At 32.1% G+C, this 11,770-nt stretch overlaps 2 protein-coding genes across 2 annotated transcripts; one reads left to right on the forward strand and one right to left on the reverse strand.

The window, feature by feature from the left end:
* Nucleotides 1-2,642: 2,642 nt before the first annotated feature.
* On the reverse strand, nucleotides 2,643-8,368 carry LOC126653413 (uncharacterized). Its single transcript, XM_050347305.2, has 2 exons — nucleotides 7,801-8,368; nucleotides 2,643-2,865 (listed from the first exon to the last, which is right to left on the reverse strand). Exons 1-2 carry the CDS (start codon nucleotides 8,276-8,278, stop codon nucleotides 2,825-2,827), a joined length of 519 nt encoding a protein of 172 aa, XP_050203262.1. The 5' UTR covers nucleotides 8,279-8,368; the 3' UTR covers nucleotides 2,643-2,824.
* Nucleotides 2,956-6,667, forward strand: LOC126653412 (phosphate transporter PHO1 homolog 3-like). The gene is made up of 11 exons (XM_050347304.2): nucleotides 2,956-3,661; nucleotides 3,764-4,170; nucleotides 4,256-4,457; nucleotides 4,548-4,668; nucleotides 4,791-5,049; nucleotides 5,137-5,241; nucleotides 5,364-5,408; nucleotides 5,507-5,656; nucleotides 5,739-6,017; nucleotides 6,113-6,249; nucleotides 6,349-6,667. The coding sequence occupies exons 1-11, from the start codon at nucleotides 3,040-3,042 to the stop codon at nucleotides 6,446-6,448; spliced, it is 2,427 nt and encodes an 808-aa protein (XP_050203261.1). The 5' UTR covers nucleotides 2,956-3,039; the 3' UTR covers nucleotides 6,449-6,667.
* Nucleotides 8,369-11,770: the final 3,402 nt, after the last annotated feature.

The raw sequence follows: 11,770 nt of genomic DNA on the forward strand, positions 1-11,770 counted from the left end.
CTGACCTTGTAAAAACACCATTTATACCCAATTTTGAATTTTTATGTTTCATCTCTACCCAAAAGCATTAAATTGTACTCTTTTCATTTGAAAAAGAGTTTAAAACAATCCTTCATTTTTAACTTATATACTAATTAAATATTAATGTTATTAATAGTACAAAAATACCATCTTTTTCAAAAAATTAAAAATAATAATAATTTTTTTAGAAAATATATCCGAATTTTTTTTCATTTTTTTAATTTTTCTTCATTTTTTTAAAAAATATCTCCGACAAAAAAAATTAAAGATAATAATAATTTTTTTAAATTTTTTAATTTTTTTATAAAATTAAAAAAATTAATTAATTATTTGGATGTATTTGATTATTTTTTTAAGTTTAAGGATTTACTTGTATTTTTTAAAATAGAAAAAATATGTTTTAAACTCTTTTCCAAATGAAAAAAGTACAATTTAATCCTTTTGGGTAGGGATGAAACATAAAAACCCAAAATTGGGTACAAATGGTGTTTTTACAAGGTCAGGGTATAAACGAAAAAAAAATGAAAGGTGGGGTTTTTTTAAGGAATTAAGCCTTTATTTTATCATAAGCTTTACTAACATCACATTTTTAAAATGGGACAATGCCGATTAGCAAGGTCGCAATTTCATGGACGGTCAATATATTATTGGATATCATATTGTCGTGGTAATTTTGTGAGGAGTGTCTTTCTGCTGAGTTTCCTATAAAATAATATAATGATATGGCATTGGTCCCTTCCTAAACCAAAAAAACTGTTAAAAAGGACGAGTATGGTCAAAATTTTCAACTAATCACATTCAAAAACAAATGCAACTTGTAATAAACATAATTACTTTAAAGCAACTTGATTACTTTGCCGTGATAAGTTTTCGCGTTAATAGTATAATTTTACTATTATAATTTATTTATTAAGATTTTATTTTAATAATTTTCATGATAAATAAATAAATAAAAATTTAAAATTTTTACAACTTTATAAATATGAAAAAAGTAATTCTATCATGGAGAAATCTTCTTTTATATACAATTGGACAGTAAACTGCTATATCGTGGGTTTAATTTCTCACACAAGCACTCTCTCACTCCTATTATAAAAAAAAATGAAAGTTAAAAGTCCCACCTATGTAATAAAAGTATAAGATTCAACATTATAATGGATGTAACTTGACATATTTAACGGATTTTGAAATTTTTAATTAAAGCATAGTGCCTAACCACCACTAACCAAAAACAATGTGGTCAAAAACCACATAAATTAATACCTACCATACGAATGAAAACAAAAACATAGGGACATAAAGCAAGGCGGTAATATTTAACTACTCGCACTTAGGGGTATGCATATGTTTAGTTCGGTCGGTTCGATTGAAAACCGACTAAAACTGACCAACCGAGCTTTGAAAAGAATTTAGACAAAACCGAATTGAATTTTTAAAATTGAGCCATATTAAATCAAAAAAATTGGTTTGGTACGGTTCGATTAAATTAAAACAAAATCTATTTTTTTATTTTTTTTATATTAAAATTAGTTTAAATATTAAATAATTAAGGTCTAATAAATTTCAGTTATATTGTATAAAATTTATTAACTTATATATATCATAATAATTAAGAAATAAAAATCAAAAAAATCTAAATATAATTTTTTTTTAAATCATATTTTTTTTTATATTGTAGTTAGGTTTTTACTTCTTCAGTTTTTCGGTGTTTAAAATGCCCAATACAAACTATAAACCGAATACCAAATATTCTCAAAAAAGAAACCGAACAAAACTGTTTTCACCGAATAGCTGAACCAACCAACAAAAATTGATTCAGTTTTCTGGTCTGATTCGATTATTGCACAGCTCTTCTTACACTGGGATATAAAATATGGTTTATGGAAAGTAAAATGGAGCACAGAACAATATCATATTCGAATATTAATGTTTATTTTATTTTTCAAATTAATACACGAGTCATAATTTGCTGAAATGACACCAATTCTCTGGTGTAAGAACAAGTCATTTTCGACATTAAATCTTAATTTTATGATAAATAGACAAATAAATAATTTTTTATTTTTATTTTTACAACCTTATGCTAAGTATGAAAATGTCAATCTTGAATAAATATGTTATAGTTTTTGTATTATATTATAATTCAATCCCGAGTTTATAGGTTAAAATTATTTTTACTAATTAATGTAGTAAACATATATTATAACGTATTAAATCAACATATTTAATGGATTTTTTTTTTTTTTTAATAAAAGCATATGTACCTAATCAATAACCAAAAGTATTGTGGTAGTAAATATGGAAATGACTCCCTTTAGTCAATTAAAATGAATAACACATAAATAAAATGATAAAAAAAATTATTATATTAAATTTTATTTTATTTATGTAGCATCTATTTAAGTGAATAAAATGAAGAAAATTTTCAACTTAAAGAGATCCACTCTCATTAAACACGTGCAACTATACTAATGCCGAAATGAAAAAAAAATGTTGACAATTTTCATGAAAGAAACACCTACATGTATCCTATAAAAGCATGGTGGTAATATTTAACTACTCGCACTAAGAAATAGTATGGTTTATGAAAGTAAAAGTAGAGCATAAACCAAGAACTAACATAACTTTAATGAAGATTAGATTAATAATTAACAATTTTAATTGGAATTACAACGTTGAGTATATCCATACCCATAAATAATACGTTTCTAAATTTGGATTTAGTCGTTTTCATTCTCATAATTGAAATGTCTCATCTTTGTTTATTCTATTGTGGCTGCTTTAAAATCCACCAGGAACAAGGTCATTGTCGTATCTGCCCCTTTCCTTGAGTGTTCTCTCCACCTGAACAATTCAAACACCAAACCCACCATTACCAACCTCTCTATATATTCATTTGCATGTTCTCATGCATTTTCAAACTATCCTTAATATTTTCATTTTCTTGCTGCACCCATCAAAACCAAAAGTTATTCAACTCTACTGTACCTTAAACTTAAAGCTAGGAGACAAACAAAAATGAAGTTTGGTAAAGAGTTCAAGGCACAAATGGTGCCAGAATGGCAAGAGGCATACCTGGACTATGAATTTCTCAAAACCCTTTTGAAGGAAATAGACAGATTCAAGCTCAGAAAGAAACCGCCACCCCACGCCGCCGCTCGTGGCGGCATGAAAAGAAAAATGACACTGTACAGAGCTTTCAGTGGCTTGATTCAGAGGAACAACAACAATAATAACTCCAGCCCAAGACTGAGTCCTTCTTCATCTTCTCCTCCGGATGATGACATTGAAAGCCAGCAGCCTATTTTGGTTAGTTCAGTGAACCGGGGGGGATGTCAAAGCTATGAGACTACTTTTCTTATGTGTTCCGATGAAGGAGGAGAGTATGAGACGGTTTACTTCAGAAGGCTGGATGAAGAGTTCAATAAGGTGGAGAAGTTTTATAAAGGAAAAGTTGACGAGGTTATGAAAGAAGCTGAGATGTTGAACAAGCAAATGGATGCTTTGATTGCTTTCAGAATCAAAGTTGAGAATCCTACTGGTTGGCATGATCGGTCTGCTGATATGACTCGTCTCGCTTCCGATGTTGCGGCTTCTGCTGCTGCATTGGCTGCTTCCACTCCTAAACCTAGACCATCCAGTAAGTCAAACCATATCTTTTACATAACTAAGACTCGAAAAGTTTCCGTACAAATGTAGGTTCATGGCTGTGTTTATAACATGATTTGTGTTTCTTTTGCAGAAAGATTTCAGGCTATGGATGTAATTAACGAGGCCTCGAGCAAGCATGAGAAATCAGATGGATCGAGCCATAGCGGGGAGGAGGAGGATGATGATGGCATGACCCGGAAGGTGGTAGGAGAAGAGAAGGGCGAGAACTTGAACGATAGATGCAAAAGACCAGCTCCATTGGAGATATTAAGCCGAGTTACGATCAACAACACTCTTGAAACTCCAAGATCAACCATTAAAGGTGTCCTCAAAGTTCCTCAGCATACAGAGCTGAAATTCACAAGAGAGAATCTCACGAGAGTTGAGGAGCAACTAAGACGAGCTTTTATCCAATTTTACCAAAAGCTTCGACTACTTAAGAGTTTCAGCTTCTTGAACACTTTGGCATTATCGAAAATCATGAAGAAGTACGATAAGGTAATAGAATATACATAACGTTCCAAGAAACTCAATTGTGTTAGTTTAGCAGCAAAACTTAATGAAATGTCTTCTGTTTCCGCAGACTACGTCGAGAGATGCATCAAAAGCTTACATGAAAACAGTCGATGAATCATTTCTTGGAGGTTCTGATGAAGTGAACAAACTTATAGAAAGGGTAGAGGCCACTTTCATTAAGCATTTCTCAAATTCAAACCACAGCAAGGGGATGAGTGTCTTAAGACCCAAAGCCAAAAGAGAACGACACAGAACAACCTTCTCAATGGGTATGATATTCAGGTTTCACATTGCTATTACTTTTATTAATCTACTAATTAATTAGCCGCTAAGAGGTTGATTTGGGAAAATATTTGCAGGTTTCTTATGTGGGTGCACAGGTGCCCTAGTAGTAGCTCTTGTTTTGATCTTTCGTGCTCATAATCTCCTGAGCAGTCCAGGGAAAGATACATATATGAGAACTATGTTTCCACTTTACAGGTAATTTTCAGTTCACCCCTGTTCTTTACTTAGACTAAATGTTTGCGTGGCTGCCACGTGAGTAAAATCAAGTTCGATTTGGCTGTAAGACTTATGCTAAAGTTAGTTGTGTCTTATCGCAGTTTGTTTGCGTTCATTGTGCTGCACATGCTCATGTACGCTGCTAATATATACTTCTGGAGGCGGTATCGAGTCAATTACTCCTTCATATTTGGTTTCAAACAAGGAACAGAATTAGGGTATCGACAAGTTCTTTTTCTCAGTTTCGGTATAGCTACACTAGCACTCATCGCTGTGCTAGCAAATCTTGACATGGAGATGGACCCTAAAACCAAAGATTACAAGCAACTTACCGAACTTATCCCTCTCAACTTGGTCATTGTGAGATTCTTCAACTTCTAATTCTATTTGACACCAATTGAATTAATGGATTTCAGCAAGAAACTAATTGTTTTCTTTTATCTGTAGCTTCTACTTGTCTTATTGTTCTTGCCATTCAATGTTATGTATCGCTCAAGCCGTTTCTTCTTTCTCGTATGCATCTTTCACTGCATTGCTGCTCCTCTCTACAAGGTACATAAACATCAAAAATTACTTTTCCAATAATGTTGACATCTATGATATAGCTAGGTTGTCATGTTCCTAAGTTTAAGCTGTTGGGTTTTAACTGTCTACTAAATTATCTTCTACTTCAGGTGACACTTCCAGATTTCTTCTTGGCAGATCAACTAACTAGTCAGGTTAGTCAAATCATAAATACCATGCTATGCTATAGTTCTAAGGCATCGACACCCTTTTCATTTGCAGCAATATTTAATATATTGAAATACATATGCAGGTTCAAGCTATAAGAAGTCTGCAGTTCTATGTCTGCTACTATGGTTGGGGAGACTATAAGCACAGGGAAACTACTTGTAAATCAAGTGATGTATTCAATACCTTCTACTTCATTGTTGCGGCCATTCCCTATTGGGCTCGTCTTCTTCAGGTATGCAATGCAAGTCAGCATTAAAACTATTTAAACTTCATCATGTGTAAGACTAACCTTTTGTTTTCTCAAATTGTTTCAGTGTCTTCGACGCCTGTTTGAAGAGAAAGATCCAATGCAAGGAGTCAATGGACTAAAATATTTAGTCACTGTAGTAGCAGTTTCCTTAAGGACCGCTTACAGTCTGAATAAAGGGTTTGGATGGGGAGTAACAGCATTGATTTTCTCAGTCATGGCAGCAATTTTCGGTACATATTGGGATCTCGTTTTTGACTGGGGACTCTTGCAACGCAATTCCAAAAATCGTTGGCTCAGAGACAAACTGCTTGTTCCTCACAAATCTGTATACTTTATAGCAATGGTCAGTTTAATCTAAGGGAAAGCTATGAATTTTTTTTTATAATGTTCTCCTGTGGAATTTTCATTTCTGATGGAAATTGATCTTATGTAATGCAGGTGTTGAATGTTTTTCTGAGATTTGCTTGGCTGCAAACAGTCTTGAATTTCAAGATGTTCTCTTTACATAGAGAAACTTTGATTTCGATTGTTGCTAGCCTCGAGATCATTCGTCGTGGAATCTGGAACTTCTTCAGGTAAGAGCATGCATTGCAAAGTTCTTACAGATAAAAAAAAATTGCCTCAGTGTGACCATTGCATCTAACTTTGAGGTGTTATTAATAAATGATGATCAGGTTGGAAAATGAACATCTGAACAATGTGGGAAAATATCGGGCGTTCAAATCTGTACCACTACCTTTCAACTACGATGAGGATGAAGATCAAGAAGAATAGACTTTCAATCAAGAATACAAAGAACCATGTGTAATTACATAGGAAATCTTTTTTTTTAATAGAATTGAAGGCTAGAGAACTTTTCGAGTGACTGAGGAAAATTAGATGGATTCATGAAATGTAGATTCAAATTCATCATATCCCAGTTTTGTAGATGAATTTCATTCTTTGATTTTTTGTAAATACAGAAATAGAAATGAACATTGTGAAGTTTGATCATTCAATGCTTACATTATGATAAAGCAAGTCGAAAGTCGAGGAAATTTCAACAACAAAAAACCGTAACCCTCCTACTCCCAAGCATATGCATTACTCACATCACATGATCGATCATGCGAGCAAGGAATGAAATAAGTGACTGGGTTTCTATAGAACTATTGAGCATGACTTGTATAAAAACCATGGTGAATATTTTAGCAATCAAAACTCAAAAAAAAGGACTACCATCATCCACCAAATAATGAACCTTCTAACCCTGACAACGGTCTAAACCACTCAGCATCAGATAAGAACTATAGCAGTAACAGCAACTCAGGAGCTATATAGCACGAAAAACGCTGAAATAAAAAGTAGTGAAAGAAAAAACGGCAAAAAGATATTTATCAATATAAGTTATCAACTATGAAGCACCGACGCGGATAAAGACACCGCAGGCATTAAAAAAGAATACAAGACTCAAATACAGCAAATTAATATATACATATCAGCACATCAAAATTATATATACCTATTAAATATGTATATTATGCAAATACTATTCATCATTCTTTCAATATAAAAGAAGTAGTTCAAAAGAGATTGACCCCTTGCATAACATCACCTCCGAGAAGTATTGTTCCATCAAAGGTTCTTCATTCGGAATTTTAAATAAAAAAAATCCCGAAACGCTAAGAAACTACCGAAACATAAGACTCCTTAAGTTTCCATACAATGTAGGTTAGGAGCTCCGAACGAGCAACTGACAAATTCTAACACACCGGGCAAATTGTAAGAGAGAAATTTCACACAGTTCATCATATCATCAATCGGAGTCCAATCTAATCAGCTTTTAATTACATTGTCAGCACAGCAATTATGAGATTAATCTTAAAAAATCTATAATCAACCAATTAGCAATACCCAGAAAACAGTATGCACATTTAAAAATCACGTCATTCATAACACACCAAACAACAACAAAATTTGTTTAACCATAGAATGAGCTGAAATTAATCAATTGTTATTTATTTCTTATTTTAAGAAAATTGAATCTTTAACTTCTCAATTCGCTTAAATTAGCAAATAATAAGCATTAAAAAAACTACAAGTACCAGATCATTGAGCAGCAGTCAAATTATTAGAATCTAATGTACCCTTTTGTTCCGTTTGATCAGCAGCAACAGATTCAATTTCACTGTCCAATTGCTTGAGAGCCTGGGCTTCGGCCTCCCTGCCGACCTTCAAAATGGGCTGATAATAATCAGAGTGAGCCTGCATACACTTGGTTAACGAAGAAGTAGCATCAAAGCACTTGCTAGCAACATCGTCCTGTTTAAGATCAGCTTCTCTGATGCAATCCTCCCAGTTTATAAACGCGTCTCTGCACCCACCTTCCTTCATGAACAAACAGAACCCACACTCTCCTTCCTCCTCTTCATCTCCTTCAGTTTTTTCTTGATTTTGGTCGGTGGGTTTTGCTTCTTGATCGGATTGGTTAATGGGTTTCGTCTCAATTGGTGATTCCTGGGTGGTCTGGGTTTTGGAATCTGAACTGGGTTTTTGGGAATCGGTCGGAATCGGGGAATCGGTTGATGTTGTGTTGGAATCGGTTGAAGAGAGTATAGAGCCCATGATGATATTGATATAAGTTCTGGTTAAACCTCCTTAAAACCCTTTTGTGTTTTATTTTTATTTTTTCCTTTTTAACTGATTGTGGTTCATAATGGTTTTGCTCAATTAAAATGTTTATATTTCTTTCTGCTCAAGTTTACTTTAAAGTTTAATCCATATCTATCTGTAAGTATTTTATACGTGGGGAGGGGGGTATAAAATTACAACACCACTAGAGTACTCTTTAATAATTAAAAAATATATAAAATTAAATATAGATATTCTAAGTCTAATGAGACAGTTATATACAAATCTAGTTATAATCTATCTCTATCTATCTATAATAAAATAACCAATGAACTATAGCTCAAATGGTATAAGCTGCTAGACAGCAAACTGCTAGGTCGTGGGTTCGATTCCTCCCACAAGCGCTTCCCCCTCCCCAATTATTAAAAAAAAATCTATAATAAAATAATATCAATTAAAATTTATTAATTGAATAATAACTAATTAGTATATAAAAATTATAAAAAAATTCCCCATTGTTTAATTTTAATTTATTTGTGCTGAATACCTCATTTTTTAAAATTTAACTTTTAATTTTATTTTCTATTATTTTTAGTTCTACTTTCAACTAAAGTTAACTTATTAGCTAAGTAGCACGAAAATGGACACGAAAAAACAATATTTTTCTAAAATGAAGGATGCGAACCGTGATGGAAACGTGTAAATAATAAAAATATAAAAATATATTTATAATATTAGAAATTATAAAATGATATATATTAGATTTTATTTATACATTTATTTTAATTAATAAAATAAATCAAATATAATTAATCCTAATAAAAATAAGAAGATGAGATATGTTGTAGATCATGTGAATAATAAAAATTGTAAGTATGGCCGGAGCGGGTTTTGAGGGTGCTACACAGACTTACAATTGACCTCGAATCTGATGATGATATATTATTAAAGAAAATAAATATATAATTTACATCAATTAATATAATTTGAGAGTTGTAAAGAAAAATGTCAAAATGACACTTTTCCATGTTTAGTTAAAATGTTTCCTTGACTAGCTTGCAATCAATTTATTAATTTATTCAATTCGCTTTTAATTTTTTAATTTCTAAAGATACATGTAAACATCTGTTAATTTTTTACTTTTAAAGATTAAGAATTTATATTATTAATCTTAAAGTAGATAATTAATATTGAGAAATGAGAATGATGGAATAATGTTTGCCTCCCTACTCATTTAGGTGGCTTAAATGTTCCGTCCCAAAGTCTTCTTTTAAAGTGGGTTTGGAAGTTGATAACCTCTAACAAAAATTCATTGTGGTTTTTGGTTGTTCGGGACAGTTCTGGTATTAACTCTTGGCACGATTTGGTTCATTCAAGCAATCGAATTTTATCTTGTTAGTGGTAAGGAATAAAGAAGCTTTGTGTTAATGATGTTGAAGTCTGGAATCTTTTTCAATCAAACATCAGTTTCAAGGTGGGGAATGGTGAGAACACAAGGCCATTTTGGAGGGATATTTGGTTCAATCTTCAAGCTCGTCCTATTGCTGAAACTCATCCTTCTTTGTTTCTGTTAGCTGCAAATCAAGGAGGGTCAGTAGCAGAGCATGCGAACTGTCTGCCCAGAAATGCAGCAGACTTCAAATGGAGAAGACGTCTTCGTATTGGACAATCTGGGGCTCTTTCTAATCTATGTGATCAGCTGAATGGGGTTAGAAATGCATCAGACTTCAGATGTATTGGACAATCTGGGGCTCTTTCTAATCTATATGATCAGCTGAATGGGGTTACTGTTTTACCGGGACAGATTGATGAAGCTCGTTGGAACTGCTCTTCAAAAGGATTTTCTGCTGCTTCTTTTATCACTAACATCTTCATGGCTGCTACCGCTGCCTGTTCTATCCCTAAGTCAGATCTGAATTTTCTGGTTTGCTTATGGAATCAGAAAATCCCCCCTCGTATTCAGTTTTTCTTGTGGCTTCTCTCAAAAAATAGAATTGCTTCTAACCAATTTCTTTATAATCGGAATTTGCTTTCAGAAGATCAATCTCCTTGTGCCGTTTGTTTTGATGTGGAGTCGGGTATTCATATTATTCTTCACTGCACTTTGGCTTGGAAGTTTTGGTCTAACTTTTTTCAAAAGATTGATATTTCGGCTTGGAGTATGCAGGGAGATATAGGGAATTTTTATTTCCAATGGATGGCTTTGGCTAATTACAGATATCGGAATTTTTGGGGGACAATTTGGTTTTTTAGCGTTTGGGAGATTTGGAAAGCGAGAAACAAGCGGGTATTCAGAAACGAGTCGACAGATTATGTAGATTTATTATTTATTTGCATCAACAAGGGTGTGAATCACTTTAAGTATCACAATCCTAGTTTTTGCTATAGCGGTAATGATGTTTTTTGTAATCTAGTTTTCTTTACTAGAAACTAGATCCATTTTGCCTTCCACTTCTTGTGATTGTGCTATAATAATAATCATTTACCAAAAAAAAAATTATTTAATGAAAGGTTTTATCTTCATTAACTAACTATTTAGCTTAATTATTTAAGATATAATACAAATAACGATAGATTTGAATAAATATTTAAAGAATTTTACTCCTTAACATGTTTTGCAATTTTAAAATGAATTTTCAATTTTGACAATGTTGGACACCAAATTTTGAACTTTTGCAATTAGAATTATCGAGTAATTTTTTTGTCAGAAATTGCTGATACAGACACCAGAACAATGTATATTCCGTTGTCCACATCGACATTGTTTTAACAGAAAATTATTCAGTTTTTCAAAATGAAAAAAATAATCATAAATTATATATCAAAATTAAAAGTTGGAATTGCAAAATTTATCGGTTGCAAAACGCGCTAGACTTCATAATTTTAAAAGAATTGAGTCACGTTGCAAAATTTTTACGTGCGTGCACATAGTGCAAAACTAGTGTTATTAAATAAATAAAAAGAGAAAATAAACGGTATACAATGATAAAATGATCAAGCATTGTCTAATTGATAAAAGTAATTTTTTTTAAATACGAATTCTACTTTTTTATTTCATTAGGGATGAAATAGCCATTTTTTTTTAAAAGAATACTTCATAAAATCGTGAGATTACAATTTCATAAACCAAAATAAAAAATAATCATTCTATGTGGAATAGTTATTCCATTCTACACCTATTTTATTGACCAAACATAGTTTTTCTTAAAATTAAAAAGATACAGATTCTGCTTTGAATTTTTATGAACAATGAGTTGCATTTGTCAAATTAAATCAAAATAATCTGAATGCTCTCCTTGTTGTGATAAGTGTTCTTCAGAACAAGAGCCTCTAATTGGAACAAGAGTTTTATGAGCTATAAGGTTCGGAAAATGCTGCAACAACTTCACTCCTGTTTCATTTTAAACCCCTTGAGTCCTTGACTTTAGGTTTAATTCTTTTGCAAACCATTATTAAAGATGCACTTTAACCTTATAAACCTCTTGA

The sequence above is a fragment of the Mercurialis annua genome, linkage group LG6, assembly GCF_937616625.2.
Source record: "Mercurialis annua linkage group LG6, ddMerAnnu1.2, whole genome shotgun sequence".
NCBI lineage: Eukaryota > Viridiplantae > Streptophyta > Magnoliopsida > Malpighiales > Euphorbiaceae > Mercurialis > Mercurialis annua.